Here is a 23,318-nt window from a genome sequence, read left to right on the forward strand (position 1 = left end):
AAATGATGAAACCACTGCACTGCGTACTTCAGAGCATTGGGGTTTTTAAAATTAGGCTTGCTAAACCCACTGAAAGATCGATGAATCACTTTTAGAAGGTATCTTCTACATATTTTTACTAATACAACTAAAGTATCTGCATTCAGCATATGATCTGATATGAAGAACACTAACCCAGACACTGTGTGATTTTGATCTCAATGATTGGTAGGTGAGTGGTCATATCTTCCAGGATACAAACATCTCCAATCAGGTTTCTAGGAGAAAGAAAGAAGCCACTGTATTAGGATGAATACACACAGAGCTACTAGTAGCAGCTACTTGTCACAGCTACTAAAATACCCTGTCATATACAATACTAAGAATTGCTAAAACACACATAGAGACATTTAGCAGTAAATGATCAGCATTGGCTTTTTTTTGTAGCCATGACAAGTTGCTGCTACTAGTAGCTCCGTGTGTCTTCACCCTTATTCTGTTGATAACTTATTATGAAATAATAATAAGAATTGTTTTGCGCACGCAGTCAAGAAGTTAGATGGGACACTGGTTGTATGCTCTGAGAAGCCATCTGACAAAACAGACATACAATGTGCATAAATGAAAAACACTTACTCGTCTAAGGAGACTTCGTTGATTTTTTTCAGGGCATCTCTCTCACCTCCATATACCACAATCCCTTTGGGCATGTACGATTCATCTGTAGAGTCCACAGTTATCAGGAGTCTCCTGTAGGTGTGAATTATAGCACTGTCATACCATATGGGCCTCTCTTTCAGTAATGAGGCCCTTTAAGCTTCTGCCAACATTCTAACTTAAATTATTTTATTAGTGACTGGTATATTGTGTGTACCCCACCCCCCATTGAATCGGGCTAACCATAACACTTTTCTGTCCTTACACAAAGTTCTAAAGATCCTGGCTATATATTCACAGTGAATCAATGGGAGCAATGCCACTCAAGATTAAACTAACAGCTTTTTAATTTAAACACCAGAAAATTTAGTTTCCAACTTATGGGAGGTCATTTGGGTTCCAACATAATGTACAGGTAAAGCAATTAGTATTAATACAGTTCCCTACTTGACAATGGTGCCTTCTTTCATGTGTAGTTGGATCCAGTGCTCACCGTGGGAGCCATCGCTCTCCCAATATGTGTCATGGTAACCATCTGTCAAACACGACAAGTTGTTTTCCACCTGTTATTAGAAAGATATCAGACACTTAAGCTTTGGCACTTAATGCAAAGCGTATTAGTTCTCCTCCAGGTCTTTTAATCAGATGGCTTCTGCTACATTGTTTTAGGACTTAAACCCAGCATTGCAAAGAATATATACAGCCAAACAAATACTGTTTTCAATAAGCATTACATTTACAAATAACTGAATTTTTTTAATGAATATTAAATGGAAAGTTGCTTAGACAGCAATTTTATTTTATTACAAACAGTTTTGGTTGCAAGTTAACATTTAAATAAATAGGAATGAACTGCCTTTGTATCCTGCCAGAAGGTGGGATCAAATGTAAAACAAAAGTACTTGAAAGTTTACTGTTCTGTGTGGTTTACTGCAACAAAGAACAGAAATCATAGACATTCTCTAATTAAAATAGTAGGCAAAAAGTACATCCAATAACATTTGCTAAACTCATGCAGAACAGGTTGAGCATTCTAGCTATAAAATTACATTTAGATTATATACAGGTTATGATTTTGAATTCAGAACCATTACATATTTTCATTAGAAAGTTTAGTTCTAACTAAAAAAATAAAATTCATCTTTATATGACTTACAGTGGTGTGAAAAACTATTTGCCCCCTTCCTGATTTCTTATTCTTTTGCATGTTTGTCACACAAAATGTTTCTGATCATCAAACACATTTAACTATTAGTCAAAGATAACACAAGTAAACACAAAATGCAGTTTTTAAATGAGGGTTTTTATTATTTAGGGAGAAAAAAAATCCAAACCTACATGGCCCTGTGTGAAAAAGTAATTGCCCCCTGAACCTAATAACTGGTTGGGCCACCCTTAGCAGCAATAACTGCAATCAAGCGTTTGCGATAACTTGCAACGAGTCTTTACAGCGCTCTGGAGGAATTTTGGCCCACTCATCTTTGCAGAATTGATGTAATTCAGCTTTATTTGAGGGTTTTCTAGCATGAACCGCCTTTTTAAGGTCATGCCACAACATCTCAATAGGATTCAGGTCAGGACTTTGACTAGGCCACTCCAAAGTCTTCATTTTGTTTTTCTTCAGCCATTCAGAGGTGGATTTGCTGGTGTGTTTTGGGTCATTGTCCTGCTGCAGCACCCAAGATCGCTTCAGCTTGAGTTGACGAACAGATGGCCGGACATTCTCCTTCAGGATTTTTTGGTAGACAGTAGAATTCATGGTTCCATCTATCACAGCAAGCCTTCCAGGTCCCGAAGCAGCAAAACAACCCCAGACCATCACACTACCACCACCATATTTTACTGTTGGTATGATGTTCTTTTTCTGAAATGCTGTGTTATTTTTACGCCAGATGTAACAGGACACGCACCTTCCAAAAAGTTCAACTTTTGTCTCGTCGGTCCACAAGGTATTTTCCCAAAAGTCTTGGCAATCATTGAGATGTTTTTTAGCAAAATTGAGACGAGCCATAATGTTCTTTTTGCTTAAAAGTGGTTTACGCCATGGAAATCTGCCATGCAGGCCGTTTTTGCCCAGTCTCTTTCTTATGGTGGAGTCGTGAACACTGACCTTAATTGAGGCAAGTGAGGCCTGCAGTTCTTTAGATGTTGTCCTGGGTCTTTTGTGGCCTCTCGGATGAGTTGTCTCTGCTCTCTTGGGGTAATTTTGGTCGGCCGGCCACTCCTGGGAAGGTTCACCACTGTTCCATGTTTTTGCCATTTGTGGATAATGGCTCTCACTGTGGTTCGCTGGAGTCCCAAAGCTTTAGAAATGGCTTTATAACCTTTACCAGACTGATAGATCTCAATTACTTTTGTTCTCATTTGTTCCTGAATTTCTTTGGATCTAGCTTTTGAGGTGCTTTTGGTCTACTTCTGTGTCAGGTAGCTCCTATTTAAGTGATTTCTTGATTGAAACAGGTGTGGCAGTAATCAGGCCTGGGGGTGACTACAGAAATTGAACTCAGGTGTGATAAACCACAGTTAAGTTATTTTTTAACAAGGGGGGCAATCACTTTTTCACACAGGGCCATGTAGATTTGGAGTTTTTTTTCTCCCTTAATAACGTAAACCTTCATTTAAAAACTGCATTTTGTGTTCAATTATGTTATCTTTGACTAATAGTTAACGGTTTTTGATGATCAGAAACATTTAAGTGTGACAAACATGCAAATAGTTTTTCACACCACTGTATATGAGTTCAGGTTGGAACCATACAAGAAAACAAACAGCATGGGTAAATATCCATTACTGTCCAGTGTAAGAAATTATAAGGGGCCAAATTCTTCCTCGATTATAAAATATGCCAACAACTCACCACAGGGAGAAAGTGGTTTAGGTGCACCGCCCTGAGCCTTCAGCTAGGGGAGCGGATATCACCATTTGTTTGAAGAGCAGGCAGAAATGATCTACTTCTTTTTAGCCAAATTATAACCTAAATACCAGTGATATGCCAAATACCATGGAAATACCAGAAGGTGACAGTTTGTGTTTCTTTAAGCATGACTGGTCACTATTACAACTGGGATTCACAGTGTGTAGTAGTGTGTCACATCTGTCTATCACTATATAACGGTGTAAGCAAATCAGACACCCAATTTAACAGCTTGCAAGAATGCAGAATATAAGAATAATTTCAAGATAAGCATTACTAATACCGTAGCAGAGGACACACTGATGCTTTCTACATACTGCTTCACACTTCCTAAGCTCTCATCTTGCTTTACAACGTGCTCAAAAAGAAAGTGCACCAGATCTTCATCACATTCATAGGTCCAAGATGGAGGAAGGAAGCTGCAAATTGGGAAAAGTTAACATGATATTCGTATCAATGTCTCAGTACTGGCTTTCACCTCAACTTATATGAGCATTTTACATTAACAGTGAAAAGGAATGTTAAAAGGAAGGAAGTCTAAAATATCCCTTGTAGGGTAAACAGGATGTCAGGATTTGTTAAAAGGATTACAAGGCACACCTGCATGGTGTATGGCCCCCTGAGAAAGAAGCATCCTGGATATTAATGACTGAGATAAGTGGTGATTTCTTACCGCAGTTTTTGAACTGCCTCTTCATCTGGCTTAATGATTTTAGGTTTGGCCCCTAAGTGCATAGAATAAGTTGCATCAACAACCTTCTCCCACCTAAAATGGAAAAAGCACATGGTTTCACGTGAATAACAACATAAAGTAGTACTTTTTTTTTTATTTAAAGAAACATGCATAGACAATAACCAGTGTATAAGTACAGCATGTATGGTAGTAACTTAATTTAAAGGTGAATTTAACTTTTTTTATGATGTAGATAGCGATATTCTGAGACACTTTGCAATTGGTTCTCATGTTTAATGTTTGAGTTTTTTTTAATTATTTTGCTTTTTATTCAGTAGTAATCCAGTTTGGAATTTCAGCAGCTATCTGGTTACCAAGGTCCAAGTTACCCTAGCAAGCAGGCAGTGGTTTGAATGAAAGACTGGAATAGGAAAGGGCCTGAACAGAAAGATAAGTAATAAAAAGTAACTAAAAAATTAAAATTGTAGCCTCACAGAGCAATCGTTTTTTCAGCTGCTGGGTCAGTGACCCCCATTTAATGGCTGAAAAAGGCAAATACTTCAAAACTATAAAAACTGCAATCAAACGTACAAGTCGCTAGGTATGTTAAGACTATGGCTCTCTTTCAACATCTTCTCCACTGTCCAGTTGAATTGCTTATTAATATTTTTGCTGGTCAGCCGCTATAGTCACTGTCTTCAGTCTAGTTAAAATGCACAATTAGGAATGTAACTTTTCTTGTTTTCTATTTCTATTTTAAGGGGTCTAAGGCTGTTGCTCTATCTGCCCCATATTTTGGCCTACAACAAACAACTATTAAAAAAGTATTACAGTTTCAATGCCTCCAAATGTAAGCACAGCATAAACATATTACTGGACACATACATGTGGACTGATTTGTAGTCTATCCCAAACACCTGTTGCTGCCTCGTGGTTTTATCTGTAGACTCCACAGGAATAAGCCTGTCTCCTCCTTCATCTTGCCGACATAGCAAGACCCAGCCCTCTGCCATGTCACAGCTACCTTTAAATTCTTCCATTTGTGCCTGCAGAAACACAATAAAGGGTTCTCTTTAAAAAACAGCAGTTACAATACTTTAATGTTTAACCAACATTTGCATACATTCAACAACTAAAAATCTCTGATATCAGAGTATGTAGCAGATCTTGTCTGTACAGCCATATATTCTAAAATGTAAACATGTAATTGCTTAATAAGGCTGTAAGTTTTTCCATTTTTAAAGTCTACCATAGATGGTGATTAGTTTGTGGTTGCAGGAAATAACATTTGTAACTGTCATCTGTATAGGGAGAAACATAGTGGCTCTAATAAATAAAAGACAGGTCCATCGTTTCAGGTAACTATACAAATCATAAAGCAATTGTTGGTAATCTAAAAACATAATATTAAAGGCACTTTATGTTTCCCCTTTTTAGACTTGAACAGTTACTAATAAGGAGCACTAGATTTAAGAGTGGCCACATTTAAAGGGACTGCATGACTGTATTGCTCAACTGTAAAGATTGAAAACTAAAGATTTTTTAACAATTTCTTCACGCTGAGAAAAAAGGTCCTAGCATGTTCCTTTAAAATGTCTAGATACCATACACATTTATATTTAAGATTAACAAGAAAACCTATTTATTAACAGGACTTCTGTGTAACTGATCCTACAGACTGCAACTAATTGTAATAAAAGGAGTAAGGGCTGCAGCTTAAAAAATTTCAACAGCACCCAAGCAAAATCTACATTTAGGGCTGAATCAGCAGGTGGAAGTAGAATTTCTCATTGAGCCGAGCGTATATGGCCAGCTTAAGGCTGGTGTCCCACAGGGCTGATTCTCAGCCTGTGGAAAAACACAGGGCAAGAATCAGCCCATACGTGGTGCAACCTTCTTTGCCTGCTCCCACTCACTTACAACCTGATATAATAAACAGTTTATGTTTTTTTCTGGAATATTTGCCTTAGTGATCCACTTCTCACCTCGCTCAGCTTTACCCACAGTCCATTAGCATTGCAGTATTCCTCCCCTGTGGCTGTGACACAGCTGCCTTTGCGCACTTCAACTGTTGCCCGAGACAATTTCTTCAAGTTTTGCTTGGCATATCCAGGTGCCTCCCAAACAGTCAACAGGGAACGAGATGATGATGATGAGCTGGTGTCCTTGCAGATTTTGTACTGCACTTCCCCAGGAACATAACATAAGGCCTCGGGGAGGGGCTGCACATGTCGGAAGCAGTCGATACACTCCAAAACACAGCGGATTTGGCCCAGTAGTCGATGTGGATTATCTGGAGCCTGCATTTCCTAACACTGTCTAATAGCCAGCACAGGATCTTGCACCACCTGCCTAAAATTAAAATGTAAAGCGTAAAATGTACAATCCAAAAAGAAAAATACTAAAATAAATCTTTTCTCCAGTGTGAAGGTTTTTTACCCCTCCTCTACCAAGTGTTAAATACAAATAATATATAAGAATTTGCTTTTAGTTCATGTGCAGAGTTAACAATTGTAAGAACAGTAAAAACATTTTGTTGTAGCAAATGACACTGCCCCATATAGAATACAATTACACTTTTTCATACCTGCATCATAGTGAGTTTAAAAGAACAGTAACACCAAAAAAAGTTTTTTGTTTTTTTTAAGTAATTATAATTAAAATATAATGTAGTGTTACCCTCCACTGGAGAAACAGGTGTTTGCTTCAAAAACATTACCATAGTTTATATAAATAAGCTGCTGTGTAGCCATGGGAGTAGTTATTAAGTCTGAAAAAGGAGAAAACAGGTCACATATAACACATAAGCAATGTAGAATACAATAGGATATCTGTTAAGAACAAAACCCACTGCATTCTACAGATCTTATTTGTTATCTGCTATTTAATCTGTACCATTTAGCTCAATTTAACTTCAATGGCTGTCCCCATGGCTACACAGCAGCTTATTTATATAAACTAGTGTAGTGTTTCTGTAGCAAACACACCAGGTTTACCAGTGCAGGGCAACAGTACATTATATTTGTATTACTTTAAAGGAACAGTAACACCAAAAAATTAAAGAGTTTTAAAGTAAATGAAATATAATGTACTGTTGCCCTGCACTGGTAAGAGTTGTGTGTTTGCTACAGTAACTCTACTATAGTTTATATAAATAAGCTGGTGTGCAGCCCTGGGGGCAGCCATTCAAGCTGGAAAAAAGGAGAAAAGGCACAGGTTACATAGCAGATAACAGATAAGTTCTGTAGAATACAATAGTGTTTTATCTGTTATCTGCTATGTGCCTGTGCCTTTTCTCCTTTGAATGGCTGCCCCCATGGCTACACAGCTGCATTCTTTTTATAAACCATAGTAGTGTTTCTGAGGCAAACACACTAGTTGTAGCAATGCAGGGCAACAGTACATTATATTGGAATTTCTTTTATACGCTTGAATTTTTTGGTGTTACTGTTTCTTTAAAACACTTTCAATTTTTGCTGTTGCTGATCCTTTAAATAGTTTGCAAATATAAAAATGAACTGATTTAGGAGTAAATTTTCCTCCTCTATGTCCTATTTCTGAAACAGTACACACCCTATTGTTTACAATTATAACATTGTAACATATTTATAAATCACCAACATATTCTGCAGTGCCCCCCCAAATTGTCAGGAAAAAAAGGAGCATGTTGCATGCTTATGTAGATACTGCCCCTTGGCCCCCTCTCTGCCATAAACTTTTAGGTGCTCCACCCTCACTCCCCATCACGGTACAAGGAGGAAGTAAGGGAATGCAGTGGGGGGGGGGTTGGAGGCTGGTGGCAGTGGAGGAGTTTGCAACTGGGTGGGGGCCCCTGAGGTGGTAACCGTTATGGACCCTAGACGCCCAATTCCGACACTGAACGTGGGCCTTAAAATAAAAAATAGTTGACAACACCTTGTGCAGATCCTTTAAAGGAGAAGGAAAAGTAAAATCACTAGGGGTTGCCAAATGTTATGCACCCCCAGTGACTAATCGCTTACCTTTCACCCCTAACATTTTGGCACCCCCCAGTGACTTAGCCTTTCCTTCTCCTTTAAGAATTTACCTTTTACCATAGACCAGTGATCCCCAACCAGTGGCTGATGCTTGTGTGGATTACCAATACTTTTACCAATACCATAATCTTAAATATAAAAAAAATAATTCTGTATTCTCTGTAATAATAAAACAGTACCTTGTACTTCAGCCTAGCTAAGCTGAATGAATCAGTATTGGTGGGAAAGCAATCCTATTGGGTTTTATTTAATGTTTAAATTATTTTATTGCTGATCCAGGTTAAAATCCTTATCTAGAGAACCCCAGGCCACAAGCATTTTGGATAATACATCCCCGCCTGCATATTTGTAATACATTTTATGTATATAAGATGCATTTTCTTAGTTGCAGTCTATACACAGCAGAAGTTAGCACAGGCTGATGTATTACAGGCAGGGGAAACAAATCTCACTGAGGAATAATGTAACATGCGCCTCGCCAGTTTTTGTTGTTAGGATTCCCAGTACCTCACACAGTCACTGCAGGGAACGTAGTTGGAAAGCTGGCGTTCTCCATGAGAGGCGTATTGCAGAGTGAAAGCCTGGTACGTAGCTCCTATTATTAGGTACTGTTCTTTTGGTTACAGGAATGGGAGACAAAAGCAGGAACAAAACTTATGGGCTGATATACCCTCCTGCCAGCGATCTCCCAAGGGTACCTGTTCATTAGAAGCAGGAAGCGGCGCTAGGGAAACCCGGAACCAATGACAGCAGCAGAGATACCGTAATTACCAGTGTAAAGGAACCTCCGCACTCACCTTTCTAAAACCATGCACTAGTGACAAGACTTATGTCAGGTTGCGCTTAAAATATGGTATTAAAATCTGATAGCCTGACTTTATTAAAGTTGGAGAAGAAAAAAAAGCGCAAGGAGCAAACATAAAATAACATATCAAAATCGATTTAGAAACTTTGTAGACCTTTATGTCCTTATTTGGAGTGTTTGCGCCAGACAGCTGCTGCCCCACATCATTTCTTATTTTTTTTTTAAAATGATTGATTCGCACTGTTTACATAAGAGCTGTCCAGCTTTGGGGCCCTGGGCTGAAAACACCCACAAGGCAGATCCCGCAGCTCATTTTAAAGAGGTTGTTCACATTTAAATCAACTTTTAGTATACTATAGAATGTGATATTCTGAGGCAATTTGCAATAAGACTTCATTTTGTATTATTTGTGGTTTTTGAATTATTTCACTTTGCTCAGCAGCTTTTTTTTTTTTTTTTTTTTTTTTAGAATTTCAGCAGCTATCTTGTTGCCAGCAGGGCCGGATTTCTGTTTTGGGCGCCCCGAGGCCGCCCCTGTCGGTCGCCCCCTCCCCACCCATGCGCATGCGCGAAAGCGCCCCCAGTGCGCATGCGCGAAAGCGCCCCCAGTGCGCATGCGCGAAAGCGCGGCCCCCAGTGCGCATGCGCAAAAGCGCGGCCCCCCCAGTGCGCATGCGCAAAAGCGCGCCCCCGTGCGCATGCGCGAAAGCGACCCCATCAGTGCGCATGCGTTCCTTCAAACGCCCATACGGAGCAGTGGGAAGAGGTCCCGACTGCTCCGTATGGGAGCCAAATTTACATTTTTTTTTGCGGCGGGGCGGCATGCCGCCCCTAAACTTCTGCCGCCCTAGGCCCGGGCCTTTGTGGCCTCTCCACAAATCCGGGCCTGGTTGCCAGGATTCAAATTACCTTAGCAACCAGGCAGTGGTTTGAATAAAGAGACTGGAATAGGAAAGGCATGAATAGACAGATATGTTATAAAACGTGCCAATAACAATAAAAATGGCACCCTCAGAGAGCAATAGTATTTTGGCTGCTAGGGTCAATGACCCTTCATTTGAAAGTAGGAAATAGTAAAAAAGAAGGCAAATAATTAAAAAAAACTAGAAAAAATAAAAAAGTGAAGACCAGTTGAAAAGTTCCTTAGAATTAGCAAATCTCTATCAGACATCCATGGACACCAATGATTTGTTTGGGCCCAAGTTAGTCTATCGATAAGAGTGGACAAGTTTCCACTTAAGTGACATGTACTGCCACTGTATCGTGCCAGCAATGCAACACACCTGCGCTAAGTTAAGGTGGCCACACACGTGGCGATTTTCAATCTTTCGTGCGACCATCAGTCACACGAAAGATCGTTCCAACCCTCCACTGATGTTCAGGGCTGAATTGTCAGATATGGAAGTAGAAACAATAGGATTTCTACCTCCTTCTGCCAATTCAGCCCTGAACATAGATTTTGCTCAGGTGCCTTCAATGGCGCCCAACCAAAATCTTCTAACCCGCCCAATCGGCGAGTCGACCAATATCCGCAGCCTTCTGTCAACACGCAACGAATATTGTACGAAACGAGGTTTCGTACAATATTATCAGTGCGTGTATGGCCAGCTTTACTCTGTAAGGGTGAGATTGATATGGGAGCAAAATCATATTTATTAGATATCCAAAAGAAATAAAAACTAAGAACTGTCTGTTTTATCCCCTGAGCGGTTATCATAACAGCTATAGGCAAAAATTATGTGAAAATGTTAAAGTTGTTAACTCTGTTCCAGGCCAAGTAACATATAGCAACCAATTATTAGGTAATATTTTCTGGTTACAATGAGAGCAAATAGCTGTTTGGTTCTTACAACAGTTACTACACCTTGTGTCAACTTTGTAAGGAATTTCTATAAAAATGCCTGCTACAGTTTTCTGTTCAATAGGTATGCAAAAGCCTATGTTTAATTAGATACTGTTAGAATGAGTTTATCAAGGATAAAAGTTCCCATATTTCTCTTTTAATTAAATAACCAGAACAAAGGCCTATAACCATGTACTTTTTCCGTCTTGTTTCTTATCAAAGGAACAGTAACATCAAAAAATTAAAGTGTTTTAAAGTAATTAAAATGTAATGTGCTCTTGCTCTGCAAAAAACTGGTGTTACTGTTCCTTTAAGGCTACCATTACAGACTCACTTTTTCAATGGCCCAGTACAAATATTTAATCAAATTGCAAGCACCTCTCTCCTGTCACATGTGGCACTTGGCTGTCCCACCCTGCTGGACTGTCAGTGATATGGGTTATCTAAAAGAAACACAGAGAAGACGTGCAATCATTAGTCCCATCTGTCCTACTTGCCTTTGTGCAGGATTGCTGCCACATGCACTTTGAACCATCATTTGCTCTGTTGCATTTAGCCTGCCTGTTAATTGATTGGTAGCAAGGTGTTGTACAGTGTTAGCCATTGGAAAATTTCAGAAAATGTGAGGTAAGTAATACCATTTATTGGCTAAGTAAAAATTACAAACTTGATAGTAAGCCTGAAGAAGAGATGTAATACAATCATCTCGAAAGCTTGCAATTTTTACTTACTCAGTTATCCAATAAAAGGTATCACCTAACCTTTTATTTAATGAATGGTATAAATAAACATATATAGCAACAGATAACATTAAGCATGTTACGCAAGTTTAATAGCATGTTTGCAGTTTCTCAGTCTCACACAAATTTCATGTGAGTTTAATATTGGGAAAAAGTGTTCCTAAACATGTGCCTAAATGCAGAATAACTGCTAAGCATACTAGTTCAAAAATGACTGCAGGTTAAAAATTCCTGCTTAGACTAAAAAACTTTGCTTGTACCTCTTCCAGTAGTGGATCAACTCTACGCAAGAACACAGAAACAGCACAACTACAGACTGAAACTACAAACAGAGCAGAACAAACTGCTCTGTGTTTCTTATTAACACATATACCTTGATAAAACTAAACAATAGAAGGAGGGCGTTGACTTGCCCTATCCCCCTTGGATACCACAAGACATCCCGCTAGGCTGCATAGGGTTAGTTTTTTTGTTGTGCCGCAACAAATCTCCCCACATTGCCATCCCAGCAGCTAGAATGTAAATCGCCGGTGGGAAGGCATACACGGCGCCACGATTTGCCAAAGTTACCTTGAGAGGAAGAGGGTAGGGCACAGAGGGGACTTGCCCGGGGCACCCTAGGTCCTCCAAGAGAATATTAAATCCAAGGCCCACCAGTTAGATGGATACAGTGCTGATTAGTAGAAGTTTTCATTTTTTTTTGCTAAAACAAGATAAATTTACATTTTCCAACTGGGCAACGCTAGTTTATTGTACACCACTAGATTTTCAAGTTTTCAAGTTTTATTGTCATATACAAATAACAATGAAGCATCATTACCGTAATGAAAATTTTTTTGACCCATTTTCCTCCCAACTTTACATAGACAAAAAAAAAAAAAATTCTGGAAGTCTTCAAGTTTGTATGGTCCGCCCATATTTTTTTAAGCTGTGGACTATGTGAGCAATAATAATAACTGTTGCTATATATATCTGCATTATAAACCTCAGTGATGTCCATCCTAGCCCCTTCTAATTGTTCCAGTAACCTGTTCCTTCCTTAGTTAAAGCGTCAGCTTTCCTGCATTGCCAGCCAGCGCTACTGTATTATAACACCTTGTCTAGTTTTAAAATACAGATACCTCAATAGTAGCTATAAAGGTAACACATAACACTTCATTTAGCATGTATGCATACAAAAATATGGATTCTGGGAGGTGTAGTACGAAAGCCACAGCACTGTAAATTGTACGCATACAATAAGCTCAATACGGCGAAGAATACGGTAATAAAAGAGCCAAGTCAGACCTTAACGTCACTGGAATTCTTGGAGTTTATTCGGATTGGTGGGCTGTACAATCTCCGTCCAATAGAAAAATGTATACTCCTAAACGTCACGGGTCAATCTGGTTCATGCGGTAAGAGAGGTGGGGCTAGGAAATGTCATCTCAATGGCTGCCCCCATAGGGAGGCGTGACTGAGTGTTAGAGTGGAAGCAGCGCCGTTGTAACAAGGAAGAGCTCAAACTATATGACAGAGATGAGTATGGAGCAGCCAGAACACTTGCTGTAAGTAGAATTTGGCATTACCTGGCGCTAGGAAAACCCACTATGGGTCTTTAACTGTACTGCTATCTGTTTAAATAGTGTATAATGCTATATAACATAATATCAGAGCTTTTTTTGTGCTATACAGTTCTTTTCACCTAGAGTTAGTCCTTGGGTGCTGTTGGTTGTGGATAATGGAAATCGATACCAGGGCAGCTGTATACTGAATATATACATAACTAAATGAATTCAGATTGTGGTTTCAGTTATAATGCAAGTAGGACCTATCTGAGTTGCTATTCCTGGCAGCAGACCTGGACTGGCAATCTGTAGATTCTGGCAAATGCCAGAGGGGCTGCTGTAAATAGACAGTTACTATTTATTGGGCTTGTGGGGGCTGTTTTGGCATCAGTGTACTTAAAATGCCAGGGCCTATTTTGATCCCAGTCCAGACCAGACTGGTAGTGATACAGAGGGATGTGTCTACTGCCCATTTTGGGATGTTTTGTGTTGCAGTGTTAGGAGGAAAAGAAAAATATTTGCCTTTAAATAATTCCTGTAAAATCTACATGCTGCAGGGAAGATTAATGAAGGACATACTGAAGACTTTAGATAGGTACTTGCACTATCCAAACACTGCACTGCAAGTCTGCAACTAAAGCAGAAAGCAAAATGTAGCCAACTGCCCAAGAGAGTTTTTCACCCCGTAGCAATTTTTTTGCTCATGTTTTATTACATGTAGTGGGCTAATTTTTTCTCATGTAGCATGTTGATTAATATGGCTGAATGCTATGCTAAGTGCCACCACTTTGTGAGCCTTGTTTATCGATGACTATGGTCTATTTAGTTTCCTATTCCCTTTACCATGGTGGTCTGCAAAATACCACAGAATATCTTAGTGGGCCATGGTCTAATTGTTTTCCAGCTTGAACAACTTTTATCAGACCTTTTTTTCTTCTTACTCATCATAGGTCTAAATACATGTCTGAATTAAGATTGAAAATATGCCCTGGCAATTCAAGTACCCAGGGCCCAATCATTCCAAAAAATATGGCTATGTCTGTGGCAGCTTACAGCAGCACATCTGGTATTTGCTAATGTATACAGATTGCAGATACAGGTCTGTCTACACCTATATATAAGTTATCATTTTCTGGCTAAAGTTGCTGTGACTCTAGAGTTCTAGCCCTGGATAGTAAGTTTCTGAATTTGCTTACACGTGTATTTTCAAGGGGCGAGGGCACTTCCACTCTTGTTAAAGCTTTAGCTGCTCAGCAAAGATAAGGTTGTCAGCTTTCAGTTATATCCCTAGCTATCTGGGCATGGCACTGTCTGCTGCATGCAGTATCCGAGTCTCAGATATTCTGCTGCCGGTGTTAAAAAGTACTTAATTCATGGTGATAATACCCTGCCATACACAATACTGAGAATTGCCTCTGCTAAAACACATGTAGAGACAGTTCAGTAAATGATCAGTGTTGTCTTTTTTTAGTAGCCATGACAAGTAGCTGCTACTAGTAGCTCTGTGTGTCTTTTAACCTTAAACACACTAGAACCACAATTTCCTGTAGGTACACCTGCTACTCCTTTCAATTTATATTGTGCAAGAGTTTTGTGACAGTGAATGGTTTAATACAGAAAAACTTGTAAAGATCCAATCATTACAAGCTTTGTCTTTCCCAGGCCAGAATGCTTCCCTCCTCTCCATAATGACACATTTCTCCGTGCTGCTCGTGGTGAGGAGTGCAACCATGTTCCAGTGTGGTGTATGAGGCAGGCAGGGCGGTATCTGCCAGGTAACTGAATTTCCAGCCAATCATTTAAATGTAAAATCAGCCCTGTATTCCATTCATATTATTTAGAGTGTATTAATTGTGCCTAGTGCAAATACTTCAAAAATATTTTTATTTTTTGTGTAAAAGTCCTTTTATGAAGAAAGAACTTAATATATTTTAGATATTGTTTTTAGATGATACACCTTTCCTTAGTACTCCTAATGAATTGGATTCTTTTTCAGTAAAATAATGTTTTAAAAATGTTTAAGCATTATTGAGAAAACATTATCTAAATTATGCCAACAGCAGTATTACAAATGATATAAAATAACAGAGGAGTAACTATAGAGGAAGCAAACCCTGTAACTGATGGAGAGCCCAAGAGGTATGGAAGCATTTTCACGAAAACTAAAATGATTTTCTTTTGGGGCCTAGTGTATTTAGTTGGGCGACTGACATCAACATGTATTAAAACAATAGTTTTATTTAATGCAACGTCAAATAGACATTTTTATATCTAAGCACCATTAAAGGATATGTCAACCCAAATAATTTTTTGCCTAGTGTAAAAATTACACTAGTGTATTTTCTAAACATCTTTGCAATATACATTTATTACAAATTTGTATTCTTTTTTTAAGTTTCTTGTTTATATTATTGCTATTAAAAACAGTGTTTGTCTGTCCTTTTTTTATAGTCTGCCCTCCCTGGTGGCTCTGACTTTTAAAACAATGTAAGACAAGGCAGCAGATTGACAGACCTGTCTTGCTGGAGGAGCCTGGCACTTGCAACATTGTTTTAAAAGTCATAACCAGAAGTTCAGCAAATGCTGCTTTCTATAGCAATTACATTTACAAATACTTTTTAAAGCATGCCAAATCTCTTGCTGTTGAGGAATGTTCAAATTTCTCAGCATCAGGAGAGGTCCTGGTGTGACAACTATTGGCCAAAACTATTATATCTTATTCAGAGGGCTGTATTAATAACGGCTTAGTCACTTTGGCCTGTCTTTATCAGGATTATAATTTTTAAAGAGGACAAAAAGGAAACCCACTTTAGGTTGATAACTGTATCTCTATTAAATACGTACTAAACTCTCTTCTTTGCAGAGTTTCGGGAGACACGCGCTGGACAGGATTTCTTTGCGTCATGTCGGAGCCCTGAAATCTGCTGTGAACTCACACTGCAGGTAATGGAGAAGGCAGAGAAATATGAAGTAATTGGGAACGTTTCGGGGCAACATAACCACAACCGGACACATTTATTTATGCTTATCTGTGGAGTAAAAAAAGATTTAGAATTTAGTGTAGGGGACCAAGGAGTTTATTGATTGTTAGCTTTATCTCAGTTATTTCTGCTCCAGATATTTGAAGGGATGCAGTATTTCAAACAATTTGTTTTATCTTTATATGCTTATAAGTTTGAAATATCAGCAGCTATCTGGTTGCTTGGGTCTTGTTTACCTTATGAACCAGGTAGATGTGTGAATGAGAGACTGCAATATATATAGGAGAGGGACTGAATAGAAAAATAAGTAGTAAAAAACAACAATAATAATAAAATTGCAGCCTCTCAGAGCAATAGTTTTTCGGCTGCCAGAGTCAGTGATCCCATTTGAAAGCTGGAAAGTCAGAAGAGGAAGGCAAATAATTTAAAAACTATTACAAAAGAAATATTGAAGACCAATTGCAAAGTTGCTAGGAATAAAATATTCTATAACATACCACCCCTTTAAATATATGGATGAATGGCTCTTTTTTTTGCAACTCTTAGAACCATGGCACACACACAGCAGTTTGTTTTTTGCTTAAGGCAGTTATCAAAATGCTGCAATATCCTAGGGTTGCTTTCCACTCCTAGCAACTGAAAAGCAGAGAAAATGCACTTGGAGCAATAGTAGTAGGTAACTCACATCAGTTCCTGTTTAACTGATTAGGAAGTGATCTGGGGCAGGTAGCAACGTTTAGGTCTCTGGCCCTAGAAGCGTTGATCAGTACGCAGTGTGAGCCACTGTCATTAGATGGCTAATAAGCAAGCATGACAGGACTGCTGCTCATCAAAGGGAGGATTTAGTCATAACAGTACCTGTACTACATGCACGTTTTCACTATGTAAATAAATCCATTTTCCACCACTGGTGTGTCTTTAAAGAGAAAATAAACCCTCCTGTTTAATTTTTTCTTCCCTTATGTAAAAATGTATTTGCCTAGAAACTCTTATTATTATTATGCTGACATCTGCAGAACGCCCCAGCCAAGGCAAGCAGTACAGAAACACCCTCTGATACATACTGGGAACTATGTTTATGGGCTGGAAGACTGAAAAGGAGGTTACCTACATAGACATTAATTCCCGTTTTTTGTTTAATGTAGTTTTTGTATTTTTTTGCAGCCGCTGCGGAGGTTTCCTCTTGATGCTGCTATCATTTTCTCAGACATCCTCGTGATACCACAGGTAAAAATGAAGGCAGGAAGCCACCAAACAGTTTTACATTTATTTGAAAAGAGCTTTATGTGTAAACAGTTTATGTCTATAAACTATGCATGTAATAACCCATGAATAAAAACACTGTAATCCTATTGGTTAGGATTACATTGAGATATATTCTTGCCCTAAGATACTTAAAAGTTTATGCACTTTAACTACCACAGATACAGATTTAAATATTCTGATGCTGATATTTAGTGTACATTTAGTAAATGTGTTAAACTCTGCAATTAACAGGACATAGCCATTGGTGCTAACCCTGGAGTGGAAAAAATACTTTTGAACTCCAGAGAGCCAGACAGCATAGGGATATCACAGTAGCTGGGTTTCGATCTACAGTATAGATGTTCCACTTGAGGAGGAGATTTGGGAGTAGTTCTATTAGCACCTTGACACTTGATTGTTTTCCCTTGCCAATTTAGGAGCCTTCCATATTTCCAGAGACCATTTATATCCCAAGAGAATACATAAATAAGTTGGGGGACAATTCAATTATTTTAAACTGTTAAAGTTTGATATATGAACTGATACATTTTCCAGCAGCAGCAAAAGCTTCAGCAACTACTGAACATGTTTCCCAAGATGGCCTGGATTGGCAATCTGTAGATTCTGCCATATGCAGTCATTATTTATTGGTACTGTCACATAACATGCTTCGGGAGATGAAAGGGAACTAGGGATTGTAAATAAACAAACACTTGCTCCTTATTTTATTTATATGTAGTGAATGGGTTTGCTCTATTTCATAGAATCTGTTGTCAAGTCCTGTATGTATCCATTTTTATCACAGGCTCTGGGAATGGAGATCCGGATGGAACCTGGGAGGGGACCTGTATTCCCTGAACCTTTACAGACCCCACAGGACCTGCACAAGCTTAGAAGCTCAGTGGATGTATCAGAGGAGCTGGGATATGTATTTCATGCCATCACACTTACACGGCATAAAATAGAAGGAAAGGTGCCCCTGATTGGATTTACTGGTGCACCAGTAAGTGTTGCTAACATGGGCAATGCCAAGACAATACACAATTCATAAAGGGAATTTAAACCCCAAAAAATATATAGCTGTGGTGGTTCTCTGAGCAGTTTTTGCAATTTTGTTTTAGACTTGGTAATAGCGACTTGGTTTGCAGCTTATTTTGCAGGTTGAGAGTGTCGCTGACCCTACCACAACATAAAATATGCACAAGTGCAGTACTATTGGCAGCCTATATTCATAAATCAGCCACAGGCTCAGAGTGGGCACTATTCATGGTCTTATAAAGAACCCTAAATAAGAGTGCTAAGCCTGAGAACTTATGTTCTTGCCACAACTGAGCACTTTTGTGGGAAGGACAATCATCGCGGAGCTGTAGTTCTAAATGGCTGAATGGCTTTTAAATGTAAGTTCATGTCATTAGTTTATATCTCATGCTTTCTACTTATAGTGGACTTTGATGACCTACATGATAGAGGGAGGAGGATCTAACACTATGTCCAAAGCAAAGCGCTGGCTGTACCAACACCCCTCTGCTAGCCACCAGCTTCTGAAGCAACTCACTGATGTCATTGTGGAATATTTGGTGGGCCAGGTAGCAGCGGGTGCTCAGGTATGGTAAACTGGTAATGTGAAAAACTGCTTTTAGATTTTTAACAACTTTAAAATAAAATATACATGTTAAAAAAGTTTATGTACTGTTGGATAATGTCATTTTGTTTTTAGAGGTAAATGTATGAATTTATAAAAGGTTATAACCTGTACTTGGTGTGCATATATGAGGGTTTTCCCTGGTCATCACATGACTTGGGCCAAATGTAATGCGCAGCTGTAGCCACTATTATTGCAGGAACAATTGAACCCCATCACTTTTTCCCTTAATACCCTCTTTTTCTGCCATATTGTTGTTGCGTAAACCCACTTAGCATACTGCACACTGAAAACTATGTTGCCTTGGTTAATATATTCCCCCTAAACTCAGATACTTGCTGATATGATATTTACTGTTATTAATGGGTTAATTTCATTGCACAAAAAGTGTTTCCAACACCTATTTAAAAGCTGCATGAATAACAATTTATAAAAACGTGCTACAAACATGGTATAGCAATTTTATCTGGGCTAAAAGTTTCGCCTAATAAGGTTTTTTTTTGTTTGTGTTGTAGGCCTTGCAAGTGTTTGAGTCCCATGCTGGCTGCCTTGGACCCCAGCAGTTCTCTGATTTTTCTCTCCCATATCTTAGAGATATTTCCCGCAGAGTAAAACATAAACTGAAAGCTGAGGGATTGGATCAGGTGCCCATGGTGAGTAGGCAGAGAGGGTTGGATGTGTATTTCATGGATCTAATACCCTTTTCTGTATTTATTATTAAAGGTAATATATCTCTTTGTGCATGGATTGGCCCTAAGCTGGCAATACACTATAAAATCCACTTGTTTGTTGAGGTCACTAAACGAGTGGTTCTTTTTTCTTTGCTGATATGGTGGGCAATATTGGAGTTATCCGATCGAATTATCGGCAATAGGACCTGTCGGAGCGAGGACCACATCAATGAGCCGATGCAATCCCCAAGCTGATGGGAAAATCAAACCTGCCCAATCAACACCTGGCTAATTTTTGTCCAATATAGGTTGGTTAGGCCCATCGGGGATCCCCACATATTGGCAGATAAGATGCTGAATTGGTCTGAAGGACCCAGATCAGCAGCTTAAATTTGCCCGTGTATGGCCACCTTTATCCTTTTCTCCTATAACGCTATATGCTTTATAGCTCTAAATTCTGAGATCAGCAATGATGTGTGGGTCACAAGCATCATTGCTGAAGGATAAAGAAGCAAAGCAGGTGCAGGCATGCGCAGGGCTTGGTCTTCTGTGGATGCCTGTGCCCAGACAACAGGTTTAATGAATAGATGAAGATTTAGTTACACCATCCATCTATAAAAAAAGGATTGAGAAACCATGTAAATTAATTGCAGATGCTGGGGACAAAATCCAGCAACACAGTTAGTTATTTTACTGTGCCCTTGCTGGTGAGGTCTTCTTACATAATACCTTTCCTTGTCCTTTGCAATGCAATTTCCTACGTTTACTATTACACAATGCTTGATTACTTCTTACTATATGTCTTGTAGATTGTCTTTGCTAAAGATGCCCACTATGCACTGGAGGATCTGTCCCAGTCTGGCTATGAGGTGGTAGGATTGGACTGGACCATAAGACCACAGGAAGCTCGGTAAGAGCATACTGATAGTTACAGGGAAAACATGCCAATAAATATTACTGTTGCTTTCTACTTTTTTCATGCTGTTCTAATGTATAAGAGAATTTTACTTGGAGAAATGTATGAACAAAGTGGTATTATGCATTTAATTACCTTGGGTCCCTTATAACAAAGGATAGCTTAGATCTCCCCTTATTCAACTGAAATCCCAAATTCACAGAAAGTGAAACAGTATTTGGTGAAGCATCCTTACCTCATAACAAGGTAAAAGATATGTGAAAACCTTTCCAAAACAGTCATCCTGCTAGAAGTCTTGGGCTATTCAGAACAACAGAAAGAGCTTTATATTTATACATAATTTAGCTGTCCATAGTTGCCATAATGTGCAAACTGTCTGAATTTAATATCTCATGGAGTCTTAGATAGAGAAGAGTTTGTAGTCTGTGTGCAAAGGTTTTGTACAGTTGTGTAGTGAAAGTGTGGGTGATTGATGTTTGACAGTAAAGCAAGCTAATCACTAATTTTAATTATAATGTAGTTCCTTTATTGTGCCTTATTTACACATTTACTTTATCCAGGGAACGCACGGGCAAACGAGTGACTCTTCAGGGCAATATGGATCCCTGTGCTTTGTATGCCAGCAAGGTAAGCCTTGTAATTAACCCAGGCTGACTTTTGAATGGAAAAAGCTTATGTGATGTACATCACTTTTTATATGATGATGATGTGCCAGTTCCATAGAACAGCAATTTTGTCTGCCCAAATACCTGCATTATCCTGGCCCGGACATGTAATCAGGCATTGATGAGTGCTAATTGGTTTGGGGTGGGATATTCCCACTTTACCATTTGGATAACAGGGTAAAGGGGATTTCTGTCAATCTGCCCTTTAAGGGGCTTGCTCCAAAATTTTCTTAGAAAGTGGAAAACGTCTGGTTAGTACGTGCTATGGCATCCTGCAGAGCAAAGTAATGATTTCTGCTATTCCTCTGCTCAGCAAAACAAACTGTCTTTCATACCCTTTGTCCTTCAAAAGTAACCTCCATACAAGCCTCTTCACTGCCCAAGCGCCTCACAGGTAGTTATTTTGTGAGCAGTAGTGGCTGAACATTGCTCCATGGGGCTAATTCACAAAAGTAAGGTAAACTGGAATTGGAGTAAAAAGAATGTCAGATTTACGAAAGCCTTCATCTATTTTCTTTCAAGTTAAATTCTTTCTAGAATGCCACTTTAGTGAATATGTAGTACCTCCATACAAATCTGAATAATAATTTAAGTGTTTTGACATTATTAATGCCAGAGAGTTGCCACCAACCAGAAAGGGAACTTTCCTACTTTAAGGTATCAGACAAATATGAGATTTGTACCAAAGGAAATGCAGTTGATTTAGATCAGAGAGCTAATAGGCATGTTATAGCCCCCTATCTTCCACAAAACACATAGATGAATCACTTTTCTGCCTTTATAAAATATAAGTTTGGTAAAAGACATGCTCACCCTGTGGCATTGAATTTGTATCAGCCTCTGTAGCAGCACGGAGCACACAGAACTGGTTGTCCCCAATTTTAACTTGCATCCCTGTATGTGCTTTTTCAGGAGGATATTGAAAAAACTGTGAAAAAGATGATAGAAGGCTTTGGCCAGCGTGGGTACATTGCAAATCTGGGCCATGGTTTGTACCCAGATATGGATCCAGATCACGTGGGGGCATTTATATCAGCAGTGCACAAATATTCACAGCAAAAGGAGAATTAATTGGAACAAGTCTAGTAAACATTCTGGACTGATGTAAGAGCCAGCAGTTGAGGTGTCCATGGGTTTGCCCTCTAATCCTTTTTTTTGTCCTATATGTTTTTTGGACTGACCACTAAAGCCAATGATGTAATTGAAATACTTTGGACATTTGGGGGGTGTGGTGGACTCCATGAATATATTTTTCACAACAAATACAGCTAAGCCAGGGGATGGCCAGTATATATCAAGTGTTGCTCTTGTGATATATCAAGTCAGTGGAACTTCGGATAAATAAACAGAATAAAGTATGGTATGAATTGTACTTTCTGCACAAAAATAGAATTAACATGGTGTAATGTTATGATTGGGTAAAACTGATCATTATCGGTTACTTAGTGTATTGATGTGAAGGCTTTAGACTTACCACCTCAACCCTTTTCCTTTTTGCCTAGTGTGAAGTCACTGGTCACTTTTCAAAACAAGATGTTCTGTTGCACAACTTTTTTCATTTTTTACCAGACATTGGAGTCTATGGTGTATAATCCCTAGCAAAACCTAGGCAGAACATGTCAGAAGAAATCTTAGCTCAGACTAGACATGAGTAGTCAACTGAAATTTCTCATGTCTTTCCAGACAGAGCAACATCAGAAGAGTACTCTCTCTCTTCTGACAAGTTCTGCTGACTGAATCACTGTGGGAAAACGGACCAGCAAGTGACGCTGTTACATAGGGTTGAAAAAAGACCAGTGTCCATCAAGTTCAACCCATCCAAGTAAACCCAGCACACCTAACCCACACCTACCAATCTATTCACTCACATACATAAACTATAAATACAACCACTAGTACTAACTGTAGATATTAGTATCACAATAGCCTTGGATATTCTGATTGTTCAAGAACTCATCAAGGCCCCTCTTAAAGGCATTAACAGAATCTGCCATTACAACATCACTAGGAAGGGCATTCCCCAA

General features: G+C 38.9%; 2 protein-coding genes across 4 annotated transcripts in view; one reads left to right on the forward strand and one right to left on the reverse strand.

The window, feature by feature from the left end:
• hectd3 (HECT domain containing E3 ubiquitin protein ligase 3) overlaps positions 1-12,950 on the reverse strand; it is a 34,926-nt gene extending 21,976 nt beyond the window's left edge. Inside the window, 9 exon segments of one of the 3 annotated variants that reach the window (NM_001079029.1) lie at positions 175-257; positions 616-729; positions 1,084-1,199; positions 3,834-3,969; positions 4,224-4,316; positions 5,109-5,269; positions 6,209-6,575; positions 11,222-11,330; positions 12,915-12,950. In NM_001079029.1, coding sequence (NP_001072497.1) covers positions 175-257; positions 616-729; positions 1,084-1,199; positions 3,834-3,969; positions 4,224-4,316; positions 5,109-5,269; positions 6,209-6,529 — 1,024 coding nt within the window. In that variant the 5' untranslated portion in view covers positions 6,530-6,575; positions 11,222-11,330; positions 12,915-12,950. 3 annotated transcript variants of the gene reach the window in all.
• Positions 12,951-13,029: 79 nt separating this feature from the next.
• On the forward strand, positions 13,030-22,657 carry urod (uroporphyrinogen decarboxylase). The gene is made up of 10 exons (NM_001011486.2): positions 13,030-13,174; positions 14,837-14,949; positions 16,038-16,117; positions 17,320-17,382; positions 18,206-18,403; positions 18,843-19,004; positions 19,558-19,695; positions 20,523-20,623; positions 21,190-21,256; positions 22,207-22,657. Exons 1-10 carry the CDS (start codon positions 13,137-13,139, stop codon positions 22,363-22,365), a joined length of 1,119 nt encoding a protein of 372 aa, NP_001011486.2. The 5' UTR covers positions 13,030-13,136; the 3' UTR covers positions 22,366-22,657.
• Positions 22,658-23,318: the final 661 nt, after the last annotated feature.

Source organism: Xenopus tropicalis, chromosome 4 (genome assembly GCF_000004195.4).
Source record: "Xenopus tropicalis strain Nigerian chromosome 4, UCB_Xtro_10.0, whole genome shotgun sequence".
In the NCBI taxonomy this organism is placed as follows: domain Eukaryota; kingdom Metazoa; phylum Chordata; class Amphibia; order Anura; family Pipidae; genus Xenopus; species Xenopus tropicalis.